The sequence below is a fragment of the Chlorocebus sabaeus genome, chromosome X, assembly GCF_047675955.1.
Source record: "Chlorocebus sabaeus isolate Y175 chromosome X, mChlSab1.0.hap1, whole genome shotgun sequence".
Taxonomy (NCBI): Eukaryota; Metazoa; Chordata; class Mammalia; order Primates; family Cercopithecidae; genus Chlorocebus; species Chlorocebus sabaeus.
In genome coordinates this window covers 45399651-45420441 of record NC_132933.1, presented here as the reverse complement: position 1 = coordinate 45420441, position 20791 = coordinate 45399651, and the positions used below count along the sequence as shown (strand labels likewise).

General features: G+C 43.0%; 2 protein-coding genes across 2 annotated transcripts in view; one reads left to right on the top strand and one right to left on the bottom strand.

Moving 5' to 3' along the window:
• Window positions 1-20315, top strand: part of LOC103232463 (NACHT, LRR and PYD domains-containing protein 12-like) — a 57291-nt gene extending 36976 nt beyond the window's left edge. The window contains exons 4-10 of the mRNA XM_073013102.1: window positions 6118-6207; window positions 13655-13825; window positions 13940-14107; window positions 17059-17116; window positions 17364-17508; window positions 17823-17993; window positions 18111-20315. Of these exons, the coding sequence (XP_072869203.1) occupies window positions 6118-6207; window positions 13655-13825; window positions 13940-14107; window positions 17059-17116; window positions 17364-17393 (517 nt within the window). The 3' untranslated portion in view covers window positions 17394-17508; window positions 17823-17993; window positions 18111-20315. The remainder of the gene's footprint in view (window positions 1-6117; window positions 6208-13654; window positions 13826-13939; window positions 14108-17058; window positions 17117-17363; window positions 17509-17822; window positions 17994-18110) is intronic.
• Window positions 10089-12235, bottom strand: TEX13B (testis expressed 13B). Its single transcript, XM_073013475.1, is given in 3 exon segments — window positions 10089-10423; window positions 10426-10648; window positions 10758-12235. Coding segments are annotated over 3 exon segments (945 nt in total). The 5' UTR covers window positions 11217-12235; the 3' UTR covers window positions 10089-10160.
• Window positions 20316-20791: the final 476 nt, after the last annotated feature.

Here is a 20791-nt window from a genome sequence, read left to right as displayed (position 1 = left end):
AGTTAGGCCCAATGGAAACCACAACAGAAGCAAGAGGGTAATATTCAGTGGAAAGAAAATAGCAGAAAACAATCGCTTCAAATAATGTATGTGTCTTTAAGCTCATGCTGAAAATTTTCCTTATTGATGATATAAATTAAAATATCCACAGCTAAATATATGCATAAGGGAAATTCTTTTTTTTTTAAGAGATAGGGTCTCACTCTGTCAGTCAGGCTGGAGTGCAGTGATGCAATCACAGCTCACTACAGCCTTGACCTCCCAGACTCAAGTGATCCTCCTGCCTCAGTCTCCCAAGTATCTGGGAACACAAGTGCACACCACTACACTTGGCGGATTTTTTATTTTTTGTAGAGACAAGGTCTCCTTATGCTGCCCAGGCAGGTCTCAAATTCCTGGGCTCAAGTGATCCTCCCACCTTAGACTCCCAAAGCCCTGGGATTACGGGTGTGAGCCACTGTGCCCAGCTGGGAAATTCTTATGTTTTATTTTATGTTGCATATTAGCTATAAAATACCTTTGTGAGTAAGTTAGAGAAGATGTGAGATGATTTACTTTCTTCGTTGTATTTCTATTTGGGGAGCAGCATGAATGGCTGTTGCAGTGTGGCAAAATTTCTGTGCATTTCAGGTTTTGGTATAAAGGTGTATTTGTGCTACTCCTAACTCTAACTCTTTCTTCCACAGTTGCTTCAAGTTCTCTGGCTTCATTTTCATGTAAAGAGCTTACAGGTAGATGTCTTTTCTATTTTACTCTCTTTTTCTGTTTTGAGAATAGTATCTTCTAAGAACCCAACTACCCATCCTTGCCCCACCCTGCTTCTCTCTAACTTTTCCCCCTTATCCACTGGGGCAACAATCATTTTTTTTTGGCAACTATAAAGCCCCAAACTGTCACGACAAACAGGGCTTCTATATCATATAGAATATATTCAAATACCTATTCAAATACTGGTCAAGAGCTAGATGTAGAAACTTTTATTCTGAGAAAAGACCAGTCCTCTTCTGGAATTATCTAGATCAGGGCCAGCAAACTATAGCTAGCGAGTCAAACCCAACCAGCTGCCTATTTTTGTAAATAAAGCTTTATTGGAATACAGCTATTTGTTTACATATTATCTATGGCTACTTTCACAGTAAGATGGCAGAGTTGAGTAATTGCAACAGAGCCTGAAAAGCCTAAACTACTTAAGAAATTTTACAGAAAATGTTTGCCAACCCTTATCTAGATTAGCATTTCCCAAACTGAATTCTAGGAACAGTTTTGCAGTAATTAATAACTTTGCTGTTAGAAAAGGGTTCTGTAGTCATTTAGGACCAGAAAACTTCAGGTTAAACACAGTTAAACAGCCTTTTTCAACTGTAGGAGAGTTAAAGAATGTTTCATATGCTAGTACAAGAGCCTTTCATATGCTTATAAGCATTGAGAAATTCTAAGAGACTAGAGGGTGCACTCCCTTCTTCAGACAGTTTTCCAGGGAACCCTGATTTGGGAAATGCTAACTTAATATAAGTTTGTACTTGATGTCACTTACTAGTATTGGACAAATTACTTAAAGCTATGTAAAGCAGCACTGGCTACATAATGTGTGGGATACAGTACAAAATGAAAATGCAAAACCTCTTGGTCAAATATTAAGAATTTCAAGACAGCAACAGCAGAGCATTAAACCAATTATACATCCTTCTGAGCGTGGAGACCTGTGTGACTGCACAGACTGCACACTCATGAAGGTGGCCCTGGTTATAAGTTTCAATTTCCTCAACTATCAAATGTAGGTAATACCTATTTCATGGGATTATTGTGAGAATTAAATCAGAAATGTACATAAGGGTCCTAACAGTGTCTGTCACAGAATAGGCAATAGTAACTTGTTTGTAATCCAAAGGCATTTATAGCCATGTTCAATAAATATTTATTGAGTGTCTGTTATGTGTTGGGCTTGGTGCCAGGTACTCAGGGTACTTATTGTAAAGGAGATAGACAGATAAGGCCCCTGTCTTCAGGTATATTATTATATAGTAGAAAAGACAGTGAAAAAGTAAATGAACAAGACAGTTATAAATTGTGATAAGAGCTATAAAGGTAAAAATATGGTGCCAGTAAGGGAAATAGTAGAGAGGATCTCCTTTAAATTGGGTGGTCAAACAAATCCTCTTCTAGGAAGTAATATTTGAGATCAGAAGGATGAAAAGGAGCTTTTCATGGGAACAGCAGGAGGAAGAATGTTCCAGGTGGAAAGATTAGCTAGTGCAAAGTCCCTGAAGTAGGAGAGAACATGGCATTTTGAGAACTGAAAGTAGGCCAGTGTGTTTTTAACGTAGAGAGCAGAAAAGAGAATGATAAAAAATGAGGCTGAGGAGGGGAGGTAGAGAGGGCCCAGATCATGAGAACACCTTGTAGGATGAGAATTTTGGATTTTATACCAAGAACAATGAAAAGCTCTTGAAGGATTTTGGGCAGGGAAGTGACATGATCTAATTGGTATCTGTAGAAGATTGTTTTGGCTGCTGCATAGGAAGGAACCAGTAGATGGGCAAGAATAGATTAGTAGGATGCTATTTGGTCAGTCTAGGAAAGAGGTGACAGTGCCCTAGACTTGGGTGGTATTTGAGGATATAGTGGTAAATAAATGGATTCAAGGCTTATTTTGAAAGTATAAATGTTAGGCCTTGCTAATTGGATGTAGAGGATTGAAGGAAAAGTACTCCTAACATTTTTCTGAGCAACTGGATAGCACCACTTAACTTAGACAAGATGCCTGAGGAGGGTTTTGTGTGCGGGGACAGAGGAGTATAGAAATCAAGAACTCAGGTTTAGACATGTAAAGTTGAGGATCCTTTGGGACATCTAAGTGGAGATGGTGGTGATGGAGGTACTAGTTAGAGTTGTTGTCTGGGATTCTGTAATTACTAACTCTTGCTGTCACCACATTAGATTACTGGGAAATATTCAGAAGACATCTAAAAGAAAAATACCTAAAGATAGGAGTTGATAAATGTTATCACCATGGCAAGCATATAGAATCACAACTGCTTCTTGTAAAAGACCATGGTATATCAGAAGAGACACCATGTGGAATTCCTCAACAAGATCATTTTATTGACATAGAACATGTATTTGATCCTAGTGAAGAGGGCTCCAGCTCATCCCGAACTGTGGTGCTTCAGGGATGTGCTGGGACTGGGAAACAGCTGTGGTGCACAAGTTCATGTTTGACTGGGCAGCAGGAACGGTTACTCCAGGGAGGTTTGACTATCTCATCTATGTCAACTGAGAGAAATCTGCCATATTGCTAACCTTAGTGCTGCTGACCTTATCACTAACACTTTTCAAGATATAAATGGACCAATCTTGGACACTATTCTCATATATCCAGAGAAGATTCTGTTCATTCTCGATGGATTTCCTGAGCTGCAGGACCCTGTTGGTGACCAAGAAGAGGATCTTAGTGTTCACCCCCAGGAGAGGAAGCCAGTAGAGGGTCTCTTGTGCAGTTTTGTGAGGAAAAAACTGCTCCCTGATTCCTCCCTCCTGATAACTGCCCGGCCTACAACCATGAAGCTCCACTCTCTGTTAAAACAACCTATCCAGGCAGAGATCTTACGGTTTACAGATACTGAAAAGACAGCATATTTACTGAGCCAGTTTTCAGGTGCTAATACATCAATGAAAGTCTTTTACGATCTTTGAGAGAATGAGGACCTTGACTTTATGTCTTCACTTCCCATCGTCTCCTGGATGATATGCAATGTCCTGCAGTCACAGGGAGATGGTGACAGGACTCTCTTGAGGTCACTTCAGACCATGACTGATGTGTATTTATTCTACTTTTCCAAGTGCCTCAAAACCCTTACAGGCATCTCAGTAGGGGAGGGACAAAGTTGCCTGTGGGGTCTTTGCTGTTCGGCTGCAGAAGGTCTGCAAACCCATCAGGTTTTGTTTGCAGTCAGTGACCTCAGAAGACATGGGATAGGAGTGTGTGATACCAACTGCATTTTTCTCAGTCGATTTTTGAAAAAGGCTGAAGGAGCTGTCAGTGTCTATACTTTCCTTCACTTCAGTTTCCAAGAGTTCTTGACTGCTGTCTTCTATGCCCTGAAGAATGACAATAGCTGGATTTTTTTTTTATCAAGCAGAGAAAATGTGACAAGAAATGTTCTAACAATATGGAAAAGGTTTTTCATCACTAATGATGCAATTCTTATTTGGCCTCTTACATAAAAGGAAAGGAAAGGCTGTGGAAACTACTTTTGGAATAAAAGTTTCCCCAGGACTTCGAGAGGGGTTACTGAAGTGGACTGAGAGAGAAATAAAGGATAAGTCTTCTAGGTTACAGATTGAGCCGGTGGACCTGTTTCACTGTATGAGATTCAGGAAGAAGAAAATGCAAAAAGGATAACTGATGATTTACAGTCAATTATACTGCTTTAACCTACCTATACAAAAATGGACATTCCGGCTATGTCCTTCTGTGTAAAAAGCAGTCACAGCCACCTGTCAAGTGTCTCTGAAGTGTCAGCACCTACTTGGATTTGAAGAGGAAGAGCGAGCCTCAACATTCGTGCCACCAGCCTTGACACTTAATCAGTGTGTATATCCATTCTTTCCTCCAGTTTTTGGCCTTCCCAGACAATGGGGACTGTACTAGTCACTCTGTGTGTGTGTGTGTGTGTGTGTGTGTGTGTATTAGTATTCATTGTCACTGTGTGGATGTGGTTTGTAATTCTAAAGTGTTATGAGCATGTAAGGTCATCAAGTTGATCATTCAGGACTCTGCTATTTTGGTGTAATGACTATTCTGGAAAAAGGTATAAAACCTAACTTTCAATTGGTTGTCACTCTCCTCTACATATACTTCACCACTGAGGCCTCAAGGAACTTCAGGTTAGTAAGGGGCAGAGGTACACTCCTGTATGATCTTGCTATAAATCCTGGTTATTTCCACTAGAGCTTGCAACTTCACAGAAAGTCATGAGCTGAAGTTGAAAGAGGCTTAGGTAAATTACTTTTATAATATGGACTCTGTATACCATAAAATACAGTCCCACTGGCTTATTGACTAAAGCAGCAAAGAAGACTTATACCTGTGTTATCTAGAAAATGCTGTAAGTCAGTTCTCAATATGGATTAAGATTGATAATGCTTCTCCCTTAGTTTTCAGGCCAGTTGAGGGGCAGGGGACTGGGAGGAGAGGGATCAGAAGAAAGCTCCACTTGAGGAATGAAATAAGTTGTATCACTTATAGTTGTATTTCTTGAGTGGGCAATAGCATAAAGGTGGAAATGAGCATGGGGTATGTGGGTTTGAGGGAAATGAGAGGGAGGGAGGCATTAACAAAAATTTGTGTTTGGAACTAGAGGGGGAGGTTTAATGGACTCAGAATTGTGAAAGACCTTGCCTACAAGGCCTTGACCAATTCTGTGTATGTATATAATATACAGCTTTATTCCAGCTGTATATTATATTGTAAAATAATGGACTGATACATTTAAAGTTGAAACACTGATGGAAACAAAGCATCTTCTGGTTCATTCTGGGTTTTCAGAAAGTCAACCTTAGATGGAGTCCTCCCCCATAACCCTTATTGCCTTTGTCAGAGGGTTTAAACTCTTATCAAAAATTTAACCCAACATTCTTCTTTCCCAAGCATATTGGCTATGTAAAAGTTTACTATTGAGCTTTCCTGGTTTTTAATTATTGTTATTAATTCTTCTATTAGTACTAACAACCAAGAACCAGTTATATTGTAAAGTTAGCTTGGGCAAGTCACTTGATGTCTCAGAGCATGTGCAAAACGGTGATTATAATACTTGTTATTGGATTAAGGGCCAGATAAGATAATTTGTGAAAATAAAGTGCATACCTCAGTGCCTGGCACATAGTAACATGGTTTTGGAGTCAGACCTGAGTAATGACCTCAGTTCTGTACCTACCTATGTGACCTTGTGCAGATTACTTTTTGTGCCCAAATTTCCTTATCTGCAAAATGGGGTAATACTTCTTAAGGTTTTGGGAAGGGGTAAATTAGTACTACTAGCAAAGTAACAAAAGTCAAATAAGCCTTTTACTTAAAGTTTTATTTTAAGTTACTTTTTATTTCCTCATGTCTTTTAGGTCCTTTCAGCTGTGCAGTTTGCCAGTGTCTCAGCTACACCTGCTCTGCCAAGCACTGCGTAATCCATACTGTAAAATCAAAGACCTGAGGTAAGTTGAACTTTGCTTTAAACTCTTAGGTATTTACAGGTAAAGATTAGGTTGCTAGAAATTGCACTCCCAGCTGACTGGACCTGAAAATAAAATATACCTAGTTTTCGGCTTCTCCACAGTGGAGCAACAAATGAAGAGATGTGCTACAGGCCTAGAAGGGGCAGGAAGGAGTCAGGCACAGATCTCTGCCCGCCTATCCTGCCTTTTCCCCTTTTGTATGTACTGTTTTTCTGTAATGAGTAAGTGGACGGTTTTAACACCTGAGAGATAGATTTGGGTGTGCTGCCCCACTTGGATCTGCCACCCCTTTTCCTCCTAGACTGCCACTGCTCTCCCCCTTAGTTTTCTTTCAGTTGGGTCCTATCCTACTCCATGCAACTTGACGATCCTTTTCTCTCCCTCCATTTCCCACCTTCACCCACTAGTTATTCCCCAAAGTACCCGAAGAGGATCCCACCCCTGCCCTGCCCTTCCATCTTCACTTACTTCCAAGCACTTTGTCCACAACACACACACAAGCAGGTGCCCCCTTGTTTTAACACCCCTTTGCCTTATAGATCAATGTCTGCTCTTCTTCTTTCCTCCAGTCCCAAAGGAAAAGGCAGCCCTTCCAAGCCACCCAAGCCAGTAAATTCACTTATTTTTGTATTTTTGTGAATACTTATTTTGCTTTCATAACACAGAAGTATATAAAGAAAGAAAAGCCCTCCACCCAACTGCCCCATACCGCATCCCACCCTATATCCCCATACCCTGCTGCCTCCTATCCCCTGACCCTGAGCCCGCCAGGTACCTTGTTTGCTAAATATATTTCCAGACCATTTTATATTCTTACACAAACATAAAACTGTAACATGAGACAAACATGAATATATAAATTTATAACATTCATATACACACAGAACTTTGGTTTTTTTTTTTTTTTTTTTTTTTTACAAAAACAAACACGACCTTGCCACATGAATTTTTTTTTTTTCATTTAACAATACAGGGGCCATGCCTCTGATACAGTATGCAAAATCTACCACATTCTTTCACATGTTTTTTGCATTTTCAAGCTTTCTTCAGCTATCTCCTTCTCCATGGCTCAAATTTCTCCCATATTCAAAAGAACCGGCCAGGCACGGTGGCTCACGCCTGTAATCTCAGCACTTGGGAGGCTGAGGCAGGTGGATTGCCTGAGGTCAGGAGTTCGAGACCAGCCTGGCTAACATGATCTCTACTGAAATTAGAAAAATTAGCCAGGCGTGGTGGCACATGCCTGTAGTCCCAGCTACTCGGGAGGCTAAGGCAGGAGAATCACTTGAACACGGGAGGCAGAGGTTGGAGTGAGCCAAGATTGCACCACTGCACTCTAGCCTGGGCAACAGAGCGAGACTCCGTCTCAAAAAAAAAAAAAAAAAAAAGAAAGAAAGAAAGAAAAAAAAATCCTCTCTCAACTGAGTATCCCACTTCAATCCTTCCCTTCACAGCCAAGAATCCTTGAGGAAGAGCCTCCCTCACTGACTCCACATCATCCTCACTCACTCCTCACTTCTGCACTTTGGCTTCTGCCCCTGCCACTCCCCTAGATCTACTGGAAGATCCAAAGTAAATGCCAGACCCAATGGATACTTTTCAGCTCCTATCTGAGAGGGCCCCTCAGCTCCATTGACCTTTTTCTCCCAATTCTTCCCCTGTTCTGACTACTCCTAAGTACCTCATTTTCCAACCAGGGACAATTTTGCCCTCTAGTGGACATGTGGCAGTATCTGGAGGCATTTTTGGCTGTCACAACCGGGGTTCTGAGGGTGGATGCCCTTGGCAACTAGTGGGTAGAGGCTAGGAATTCTTCTAAACATCCTACAATGTACTGGACAGCCCCCTGCAACAAAGAATTATCCAGCTCCAAATGTCAAGAGTACTGAGATTAGGAAACCCTGCCCTAGAGATGTATAAAGAAACTCAAAGACATTTCTGAAAACTGCAGGCTAGGAACCTGACCCTCAATCCTGATTATTGTTCATCCCCAACAGGAAAAAACCTAAAAATCAAGTTTAGCTGCAGCAGAGATGTCCCAGGGCCATGACAGATTCTTAGTCTCTATGTCCACAGGTCCTGGGCAATGTCCAGGGCTCCTTCAGTTGTGTCTCAGTCTGGTCCAGGTGTAGCTCCTTCTCATCCTTCCACCTGTGGGCTAAAACATACATGTAGCCCCCATCAATAAAACTTAGTCATCAGAGGGAGAGAAGCAGACTAACCTGTCACCTACCCCCTTACCCCACCCACTCCTATCCTCCTCCACCTCACCCCTTCCCTCTAGAAGTTGATTTCCCATTGGGATATGTTTCTGTTCTGTTCTACATTTCTGAATTCACTGAGAGCTTTGTAGCCAGATTTCCCTCCCACATTTATCATTGCGGTGGTGGGTTGGGGGACAGAATCTCTCAAGATGGCACCATGCTTTGGTTCATAGTCTAGACCAGCAAACCCTTTGAGCACTATTAGTTGCTGATTCACCTCCTTGGCAGTGGCGGTTCTCTTTTCAGATCTGACTGTCCCAGGTTCTACTCACTGGGTACTGGAAAGGATTCTCCTATCATGGGGCCATACAGTCATAGCAGTCTGCACCTGCATGATGCTGGTGTCTTCTGTAGGTAGGTCTAAGGGATTCCCTTAGGAGTGGCAAATCTCTGCTGTGTTGATTTGAGTCAGGATGAACCTGGGGTTCATCCCAGGCCTGTTTTGATTGTTTCTTGTGATATAACTCACTCAGAGCATGAATTGATTGTTTCTTGTGATATAACTCACTCAGAGCATGAATAAACTTCCTATCCAGTTCATTCATGGAAACTCTTGGGATTCAGGAATCTCCACTGCTCACCACACCCTGATGCAACTCCCCAGCAAGTCCCACCATTTTCTTTAATGGTCTTTTGTTCAAAATTGCTCTTCTGGTACAAACGTCTGACTTGGAAATAATCTTGCTCTCAGAACAGAAACTCACTCAAATTAGTTTAAAGTAAAGGGGATCTGTGTAAAGTAGATTTTCATGTAGCACAACTACAGGAAGTGAAAAGTGATTGGGCCACCACTACTCTCTCCCTCTCTCTGGAGTCACAGGATGAACTCCTCTATGCCTGTCTGCTCCCTGAAACCTCATACTGGCGTCCTCTAAAAGACACTTGACTCTGTAAAGCATCCAGTTCTGTTTCCCTACAGCCAGGGCCAGGCCTCAGCTATGGCCTTGGTGTCCATGGCTCTGACCCTGGCCCCAACTCCAAGTGACCCACTGCTTCATTGCCCAACACCATTCTGACTGTGGAATCTGCCTGTCTGTTCATATTTTCTAACGTAAAAAATTAATTTGGCTCAAGATTGGTCAAATATCCACTCCTGCTCCAAATATCTAAGGCCTACATGAAGGGAGGGAGTGGAGGTGTTACATACTGCCCAGGTCCACCAGACACTTAAGATAGGGAGCTAGAGACACACACACAAATAAAAACTGCAGTAGTTCTGGAGTGTTGACTACTAATACTCTGAAATACAAAGGGAGTCATTAAAACATGTTTCTCCCTGCCTGTCATCTACATCCTCCCACCCACAACCCCGCGTCCCCCCAACCCCATTGTCCAATCTTCCCACTCATCCCCTTTCCCCCACTTCACCCAGTCCCCCTCCCACCCCTCCCCTCTCCCCCTGAAGACTGATTTCCCATTGAGATACATTTCTGTTCTATTTTACATTTCTGAATTTACTGAGGCCTTTGCAGCCAGATTCACCTCCCACAGAGGAAGCAATTTTCCCTCCGTGAAAAATTCACAGCTTTACACCACGGGCAGTCCCAGTCCCCTGGCCTGCGATACACTGGAGGTCTTCTCTGTTGATGAGGTTCGAAGTCTCTCCTGTCTCTTGGGGGCTCTTGAGGGTCTATTCCCTGGGCCCCCACATCAGACCACAGGCTAGCATCAGAGGCCCCCCAGTTGGAAGGCATCTGAGTTGGAACCGGTGCTGTGACCTTTGCTGGTGAAGGGGGTATAGTGGGTATGGCTGAGAAGGCGGACAAAGGGCATGGGTATGAGTATGTGAATGAGGTAGGGAGCTGGACAGGAAGAGGCTCCAGTGAGGCTGTGGACCCAGGCCCAGAGAAGTAAGACAGGGCTGTTTGTACTGACCTGAGATCCTGCTCCCTCTGCTCCCTCTGCCCCCCAAAGGTGTAATTTGCCTGCTCCACAGCTCCCAGAGGATGCCTGAAGCCTCCTCCCAGCCCCTGCAAGGCCTCCTCAGGGGCAGGCCCCGCCTCTGCATACTTCTCCTCTCCTTCTCCTTCAGCAGCACCAGCAGCAGCCACCGCCTCCTTTTCCTGCTCACCTGCTCCTTCTGTCCAATCCCCTCTGGCAGTGGCCAGGCCTGGAAACACTGTAGCCTGGCCCTGCCGCTGAGGAGATGCCAGCTCCTGGAGAGAAGTAGGCAGAGCTGAAACACATTCTGGGGACAGGGCAGGGTGTCCGGGCAGGTTGGGACAGGGCAAGGGCATTGGGCAGGGGCCATTCGGGGGATCTTACAGCATGGAGGAGCTTCCATCTCAGCATGTCCCGCTCTCTCTGCACCTCCGCAAGGCTGGTCTGGGTTATCCGCAACTGGTAGGTCGCCTTATTGCATTCCATCTCCTGCTGTTCCTTGAGTTCCGTCAGGTTTGAGGCCAAGACCATCGCAGCTGATCTGTGCAGTTTGGCAAAGCCTTGCAGCCACTGCACCCTGCGGTTTTGTAACTGTCCCTGCCTGTGGGCAAAGCGCACGCCCAAGGCCAGGCTGCCCCAGGTACAGGCCTCTTTGACCTCGCTGGGCACCTCGCTGTCCTCCAGGATGGCCCAGAGCTTGTCTTCCACCTCCTCCCAGGATAAGGATATATTCTCGAGGTAGAACTTGGGGCCTTTCGTGTGCCTGGCCATTTTCTCGTTGATGAAGGCCACCACGTTGCTGTGCCGGAACCCACTACTGGGGTCCTCAGGTCTCAAGGCCATGATGGCCTAGGGGTTTAACGGTTTCACTAGCCCTGTGTGGATGGAGCAGCCAATAGGTTCCTTTCTTCCCCCTTAGCCCCTCCCTTCATCAGTCTTCTCCCACCCTCTTGCCCCCGCCCTCCACTCTCTGACAAGACCCTCCTAATGACCCTCTGACAGGCTTGTCCTACCCTAGGGCACCTCCCACCAGGCCTCACCTCTTCAGCCAAGGGCCAGGGGAATTACAGGTCAACCTCACTGCCTAACACGCCTGAAGAGAGGGTGGCCTCTTTCCCTCCTAGGGCTTCTCGGGAAAAGCAGCCTCAGAGCCAACAGTGGAGGCTTTTACTCTGGGACTGTTCCAATTTCCAGAGATCGTAGGGGTGAAAGGGAGTGAGTGAAGATGGCCTCTGCCACTCCACTGGGACGTAAGGGAACCCGCCACATGGTTGGGAGACCTTGAAGGCTGAAAGAAACAGGAGTGATCTGGAAGGACTTAGAACCAAAAAAAGTATTTGTGAACAAGTTGAAGACTCATCCCTCCCCACCATAATGGTTTGTCCCATGCCAGAGGAGTTTCGCCCCCCAAATGGAATATTCCAGAGCAGGAAACAGCCCCAACCCCTCAGTTGCCCTTGGGGGAAGAGGGTGGAGCCAGGGGCGGAGCTTATTCTCTATTTGCTCAAGGCTAAACATCCCAGACACCCTAACAAATCCTGGCCTGCCCTTCCTCCCCCAGTTCCTCTTTCCCCACTCTCCTCCCATGACCCCTTCTCCCACTCCTCTCCGACTGAAACGCTTTGAATCTTGAAGCAACTGTGGGAGAGGGTTAGGAGTAGCACAAATACACCTTTATACCAAAACCTGAAATATCAGAGCTCTTCCATCAAAGGGTTATGAATATGTCTCTTAAAACCTTCGGCCAGGCGCAGTGGCTCATGCCTGTAATCTCAGCACTTTGGGAGACCGAGGTGGGCGGATCACGAGGTCAGAAGATCGAGACCATCCTGGCTAACATGGTGAAACCCCGTCTCTACTAAAATGACAAAAAATTAACCAGGTGTGGTGGCACGCACATGTAGTCCCAGCTACTCGGGAGGCTGAGGCAGGATAATCGCTTGAACCTGCGAGGCGGAGGTTGCCGTGAGCCGAGATCACACCACTGCCCTGTAGCCTGGGCGACAGAGTGAGACTCCGTCTCAAACAAACAAACAAGCAAACCAAAAAAACTTGGATGACTTTCTGAGACCCACAAGACAAACCAGACAAATCTCAGGTCGAGTCCAACGTTGCTACTTATTATATGACATCGTACTGTAACTGAATCTGTTTCTACCTATGGGTCTATGATGATGGCCAATGACAAAAGGGCATGTAAAGTTATAAGAGTAATGTTTTCTATGATCCCATATTTGTAAAATGTAGAAATTGTGTATGTGTGTTTGCATATGTTTTTATGTTTCCATAATCTTGGAGAACAGAATGAGGGAGGATATATAGCAGACTCAACATTAGTTATCTCTGGGAAGTGGGGTTGGACTGGAGGTTCGAAAAAAGTTTTTAACTTTTTAAAATACATTTTTCTCTAATTTCGCTTGTTATAAAGAGCATATAACTAAGTATATGTATGCATACATCACAAATCTGGAAAGTTATATACTAACACTTTAACAGTGGTTATGTTTGGGTAATAGGAATACAGTACTTTAAAAAATATTCTTTACGTTTTTCTCTATTGTAAAATTGTTTATAATAAACATGTGTTATGTTTTTCAAAATTGAAAAAAAAGTTTCTCCCAGTAACAGCTGATCATTGTAAATAATTTTTAAGTACTTGGAAAGTACTTCTATAATCCTACCCTTCCTTCAGCCTGGGTGATAATCCCTCTTAATAGTTATATAGTCTTTTAAGATAGGCCATAGCAAGTAGTTTTTAGTTTTTCAAACGAATCATCTTCTGTGTTCCTCTGTGGCCCTTGCACAGGCTACTCTGTGCATGTACAGATTGTTCCTCATCCCCTCCTGCTCTCTCCACTCCCATTCTCTTCATTCACCTAACTCCTATACAGTTTCTATTCCCTTTTCATGATAGTGTTCAAACATTTCTTCCTCTTGTATTTCCTGATTCTGCAGACCCCACCTCAAGCTAGGCTGAATTGTGCAACCCTTTTATGTCCCCATAACAACTTGTGCATATGTCTGGCAGTACTTTTCACACTGTATTGTAATCTGTGATTTTCTTGTCATTTTTCTCCATCAACTGGGGATTCCTTGAGGGTTTAGTCTGTGTCTTAATTATCTTTGTGTTTTCAACATCTAGCACAGTGCTAAGCACCCAATATATTAATTATTGAATGAATTGAAATAATTTATTACATCAGCATGGTGCTAGCAAGTATCTCTAAAGATATCCTATTTTTTGTTTGTTTGTTTATGAAATGTACTTTTTCTCCACACAGACGGATTTTCTGTCGCCTCACAGCTTCTTGTGGTAGGGACCTCTCCTTAGTATTTGAAACTAACCAGCATCTGACAGATTTAGAATTTGTAAAAAATACCCTGGAAGATTCAGGAATGAAACTTCTGTGTGAAGGATTAAAACAGCCCAACTGTGTATTACAGACATTGAGGTAATTGTAGCAGGATAATTTGTTATTTGATATTCTTATTTTGGGGGTCAATTTCTATTTCTGTTGGGGGAGAGTGTGAATATGGTAATGAGTTCATTCTTCTGTTCTCTAAAGGTTGTACCAACGCCTTATCTCTTCTTCTTGTGGGGCTCTAGCAGCTGTTCTTAGCACCAATCAGTGGCTCACTGAACTGGAATTTAGTGAGACAAAACTGGAAGCTTCAGCTTTGAAATTGCTCTGTGAAGGCTTAAAAGATACAAATTGCAAATTACAGAAGCTCAAGTAAGTTGTAACTGTTAGTTTTCATTCTGCAAGAATATTTGAAAAATATGCAACTCAAGACGGATGTCTTAGGATCAAAACACATTTCAAGGAGTCATGAAGAGGAGGAATAAATGTGGTAGTCCCTAAGGTTGTTTCTGTGTAACAAGTTTAGGAAGACAATTTTCATTTTAAGTGGAAATATTATCAATAACAATAATAATAACTCATGTTTAGGAATTATTGAGTACTAAGCATTGTGCTGAGTATGCACAAATTGTTTTGCTCTGCACAATAGCTGTGAGAAGTCCAGATTATTATTCTTATTTTTGCAGATGAGAAAATGGAGGAGGTCCAATGTAGTTAGGGTAAAAAATATGGCAAAGGCCCAATTCAAACCTCAGATGTGTCTGACTTCAAGACCACGATAATCACATTAATTTAAAAAAAGTGTTATACATGTTAGTCAAGGTTCTCCAGAGAAACAGAACTAATTGTGTGTGTGTGTGTGTGTGTGTGTATGTGTGGAGAGAGAGAAAGAGAAAGAGAGAGAGAGCCAGAGCCAGAAACAGATTTATTTTTAAAAATTGGATTATGCGGTTATGAAGACTGGCAAGTCCAAAATCTGAATGGTAGGTCAGCAGGCTAGAGAATTGGGAAAGAGTCAATGTTGTGGTTTGAGCCTGAAGGTTGTCTGGTGGTAGAACTCCCTTTTCTGAGGAAGTCAGTCTTTTTCTATTAAGGCTTTCAACTGACTGGATGAAGCCAAACCATGTTATGGAGGATAATCTACTTTACTCAAAATGTACTGATTAAAATGTTAATCTCATCTGAAAAGTACTTTCACAGAAACATCTAGAATAATACTTGACAAAATATCCGGGTACCATGGCCTAGCCAAGTTGACGTATAAAATTAATCATCACAATATGTATGTGGGATTTTTTTTAAAGCAAAAGCTCTTTAGCATTCGAGTGTTCTGAAATCCACTTTGAAAACTTCGGGAGGCTGAGGCGGGGAGATCATGAGGTCAGGAGATCGAGACCATCCTGGCCAACATGATGAAACCCCGTCTCTACTAAAAATACAAAAGTTAGCGGGGCGTGGTGGCGTGCACCTGTAGTCCCAGCTACTCAGGAGGCTGAGGCAGGAGAGTCGCTTGAACCCGGGAAGCAGAGGTTACAGTGAGCTGAGATCGTGCCACTGCACTCCAACCTGGGCAACAGAGCCAGAATCCATCTCCCCCCACAACAAAAAAAGAGGAAGAAAAGAAACAATTGAAAGATTTAAAGGCTGTAGTGTATATCTAGAAATTCTTGAAAGTGATAGGAGAAAAAGTTGATGGAAAAAGGTTCAAGGAATTGGACTACTTAATATGGAGAAACAAAGATTAAGAAGATAGGGACATCAGTAAGAACCACTCTTTGTGACAAAGAAATAATATTATGAGCTGGGCCTCTCTAAAGATGGCAAATTAATAATGATGTTTAGATAAGACGAAAAGAAGGACCTTATTATTGTGTGTGAGATGGGGTCTCACTGGAGTGCAGTGGCATGATCTCAGCTCACTGCAACCTCTGCCTCCTGAGTTCAATCTATCTTCCTACCTCAACTTCCTGAGTAGCCGGGACTACAGACATGTGCTGCAATGCCTAGCTAGTTTTGTTTGTTTGTTTTGTTTTGTTTTTTAGAGATGGGCTTTTGCCATGTTGCCCAGGATGCTTTCAAACTCATGGGCTCAAGCAGCCCACCCACCTCGGCCTCCTGAAGTTCTGGGACTATAGACGTGAACCACAAGAAAGACCTTTTGCTTATAAAATTTATGATTATTGGATTCATCTCCTGGGATTTGAAAGAAGATATGAGATAGAGTGTTAAATTCATACAGGGATTTAAAATGAGATTAGATTATCTTAATATTTTCTCTCAACCTTTTCTTGGGCAGTCAACATTAGTAATACTGAGTTTCCACTGTGGGACATATTGTTATGAAATTATTGCCCAAGTCCTTGCCATGGGGATAAGGGGCTGTGACATGCTCAAGACTGGGCATCTTGTATCTGTGGGTCTTGATTTTCTGTGTTCATGCAATATTGTTGATAGGGAGTGAATAGTACACTAAAAAGTGGTCAGTTCTGTCTCTGTACACCCTTCCCTTCAGGTTATGTGCTAGCCTTCTCCCAGAAGGCTCAGAAGCTGTTTGCAGGTATCTTTCTTGTGTTCTTATTTGCAACCCAGACCTCACTGAGCTGGACCCGAGTGAAAATCCCTTGGGGGACATAGGGGTGAAATATCTTTGTGTGGGTCTCAGACATTCCAACTGCAAAGTGGAGACACTAGAGTAAGTTTCTTAGAACTTATCTGGTGTCATGTAATGACTATTGAACTTGTTGTGTGCCTGCTATGTGCTTGGTGCTTGCTAGAAGTTATCTCACTTTAATCCCTCCTTATAATAACCATATAAGGTGGATTTTTAAAATCCTCATTGTACAGATGAGGAAACTGGGGTTCAGGGAGAAAAATGACTGTTCCACAGTCACACTACTAATAAGTCAGAATGTGACTCCAAAATCTGTCTCCAAATCTCATGGTCTATCTAGTGTACCACAGCTGTGTATGTTTACAGGAATGACAGTTAAATATTAACTATATAAAGAGTATCTACTATGTACCCAACATTGGGCTAGATGTGAGTGGAGTTATCAAAAGTTCTGCAAATGACAAGGCTGTCCTTAGGACACAGTTGTGTGTCAAATTCCACAAAATCATTTGAAATGCTAGATGAGCCCAGGGGAGAGGAGAAGGTCACTGTGAGCTAGACACCTCAGGAGGAGGTTCTGAGAGGAAAGTAGGGCAGGGGCTAGAACTTAAGGGATGGCGAGGACTTAGCTAAGTGGGCAGATGGGCAGAACATTTCCAGGAAGCCAAAATGATGACAGAGGCTGATTTTTCTTTTCTTTTTCTCTGGATAGCTTGAGCACCTGTCACTTCACAGATGCTAGCTGTGTGGAGCTCTCTTCTTTCTTACAAGTGAGTCAGGCTTTAAAAGAGCTGTTTGTGTTTGCCAATGTCTTGGGGGACACAGGAGTACAGCATCTCTGTGAAGGTCTGCAGCACACAAAGGGTATAATTGAGAATCTTGTGTAAGTGTCTGCTTGTCCTTGTCCTTCTCATGGGCCTTGGGATTTGAGAGTCAGTGGGACACCCTGCTGCCATAGATAACAGCCACCTTGTCTTCCTCATCCCTCTAAGCTTTCTGAATATTCCCTCTCTGCAGCTTGTTGTGAACCCCTTGCCCAAGTCCTGAGCTCCACCCGGAGCCTGACAAGGCTGATTCTGATTAATAACAAAATTGAAGATATGGGACTGAAATTGCTCTGTGAAGGATTAAAACAGCCTGACTGTCATTTAAAAGATCTGGCGTAAGTATCGTGGACTATAGCCACGGGCAAAGTTTCCTGATGTTTCAGCAACTCCCAAAATTAAATGAGTATTTTTTGGCCTGGTGAATAAATCTCCAAGGAAGCAGTAAATGAAGAACCAAATAATTTACAGGGAATAAATCATTCTTTCTCCACAGTCTCTCCCTGGCCTTGGCCCAAGGGAATTTTTTTTTGCATGACACTCTGATTTCTTAAGTTGTTGTTTTTTTTTTTTCTAATGGGCAAACACAATTCTTAAAGTGACCCAGTGCAGATGCAATGATGCCAGCCTTCTCTACCTTACTTCCTGGCAGGTTGTGGACCTGTCACCTGTCTGGGGCATGTTGTCAGGATTTGTGCAATGCACTCTACACCAATGAACACCTGAGAGACCTTGACTTCAGTGACAATGCCTTAGGGGACGAGGGCATGCGGGTGCTGTGTGAAGGGCTGAAATGCCCCTCTTGTAAACTACAGACTTTGTGGTATGTGCACAGGGACTCTGTCTACTGGGCCTTTATTCTAGACTGTATTTGAAAGGGAGGGCCACTGGGAACTTGTGATAAAAGCGATTACTTTCTTGAATCTTCGATCACTCACAGGTTAGCAGAATGTCATCTCACAGATGCATGCTGTGGAGCCCTCGCCTCTGTCCTCAACAGAGATGAGAACCTAACATTGCTAGACTTAAGTGGAAACGACCTCAAGGATTTTGGAGTGCAGATGCTATGTGATGCACTGATTCATCCAATATGTAAACTTCAGACATTCTAGTAAGTCACTGGCGAAGGAAGTGGAAGGGAAGGGGTCAAGACAGTCATATTGGGTTTGGCCATAGCCCATTGTAGTGAGGAAGGAGAAGAAAAACTGAGGGCAGGCCAAGCCTACTCTATCTTACTAGTAAAGTAAGTGAAATTACCAATAGGCCTATCCTCCCTGGACAAGATCAGGGAGAGGCAAAGGACGGTCTTCTCTGTTATCAGCCTGCTAAAGGAAGTAACATGGTGTAAGAAAAAGAACATAGGATTTAGGATTTGCTAGGTTTGGCTTAAATTCTAGGCCTAGCATCTACTAGCTATCTGACCATGCTTGCTTAATGTTAATATCCTTGTCTATAAAATGGTGATAATGCTAGTACCTGACTATCTGGGGTTAACATAGGCATTGAATTGAGACTGCAATTATGAATGTGCCTAGTACAACCCCTTTGCACATAGGAGGTACTTTATAAATGTTGCCCTCTTTCCATTTCCACTTCTAACTGCTAGAGGACTTGAGGTATACATTTTGAGAGATTCCAACACTCAAGGGATGAAGCTATAATGGTGCAGTTACAGAGGATGGAGGTCTTGGCCCTCTCTGGTCAGTGTCTGTCTGTCAGCTCAGCAGGCTGGCATGATACACAAAGTAATTCTTAATTAAAATACAGCAGTGCTCTGTTGGCAGCTAACCAGTGACCAAATGGCCATTCGTTTCTGGCATTCAGAACTGGAACATATAATGGAAAGTAAAGGCCGAGTGCAAAAATTCTACATTCCAAAGCCAATTTGATGAATAAATGAGAACAGCATAAAAGCCTGATTACGAGTCTGGCTAAAACAGAAGCTGGTTCTCTACTAGCCAGGTGAAGTCTGTTAGTTTTGAAGGCCCAAGAGTGTGGTGATTCCTACTCAAGCAAAGGGAATTATTTACAACATGATAAGCCTCAGAGGTTAGGAATGTCCGTGGTGTCTTTCTCAGAAAGAAGTGGATGGAATCTTTATTATCAACAGGCTGAAATAAGCTCAACAATCAACCTTAATGTTTCTTTAAATGTAGAGTAATTTAATGTGGTAGCATTCCACAGTGTTGTTGCTATAATAAAGTTCCTAAGTAGCAGAAAGGAGAAATCATTTTGTCAGTGATGGCATGCCATTTTTTTTTTATTGTAAGTTGTTGTGCCATTTCTTATTTTGCTCATGCTTTGTCTTTTAACCAATACACTTCCATTGTGTTTTCAGTCCAACCTTCAAACCCTTTTAAATTGTCAATCCAGTTGATAGCAGTGTGCAATAATAGCTCTGAGTACAAAATAAAGGACACACACATACAAAGTAGACACAATTTGCTGACTTCAAATACATTTTAAATGTTAGAGTGTATATCAGACAAAACTGAAGTCCATATAAATATATGCTTACCCAAGTAAAGTGAGTAGAATATATAGATCATTTAGTGTGGTGAGTTGGACAGGAATAAATCCAGGAGAGTCTCCTAGAAGGGGTAGTCGTATCTGAATATTGGAAAGGTTGGAGGAAGGTTATTTTCTAAGACCTGCTTGAGTGCAGGGTCTGAATCCTATTCCTCACCTTATTTTCCCCTGCAAACTTCCTGGCACAGTGCTTTGCATATAGTAAGTACATATAGAACATCAGTTAGTCATTTGGGGTCAAGGCAAGGAGACAGTTAATGATATGTAATAAAAACAAAAAAAAAACAAAACAAAAAAACAGGTGTCTTGGCTGGGTGCGGTAGCTCGTGTCTGTAATCCCAACACCTTGGGAGGCCAAGGCAGGCGATCACTTGAGGCCAGGAGTTTGAGACCAGCCTGGCAAACTTGGTGAGACCTCGTCTCTACTAAAAATACAAAAACATTAGTAGGGCGTAGTGGCCCATGCCTGTAATCCCAGATACTTGGGAGGCTGAGTCAGGAGAATCGCTTGAACCCGGGAGGTGGAGATTGCAGTGAGCTGAGATCATGCCACTGTACTCCAGCCTGGGTGACAAAGTGAGATTCTGTCTCAAAAAGAAAAAAAAAAAAGCAACAACAGGTTTTTTGACATTCAGAAGGTCAAGTGAAAAGAAGAGGAGGTTGCCTCAAAGGGAAAAAAAAAAAACAACTAATGTTTATTCATTCCATAATCATTCCACTTGCTGAATATCTCTTATGTACCAGACAAATGTGCCAGGTGCAGGGGAGACAAGAATAAATAAGATAGGAGACATGACCTGTGCTCTTCAGGGGCCAGTGGTCTTAGTAGTAGAGACAGGCACATAAATTGATTAATGCAATGACACACTCATGAGCTATTAAGAGAGCCATGGCAGGATACAATCAACCTAGCCCAGGAGGGTCAGGGAAAGCTTCTTGGAGGAAGAGCCACCTGAGTCGAGTCTTAGGACTGTAGCTAGTGGCAACGGGGGTAAAAGTGGAGAAGGTAGTCCAGACTTAGGCGATAGCATGAGCAAAGGTACGCAGACGATAAATAGCATGGTTTATGGTACTTGATTGGGATAAGGTTGG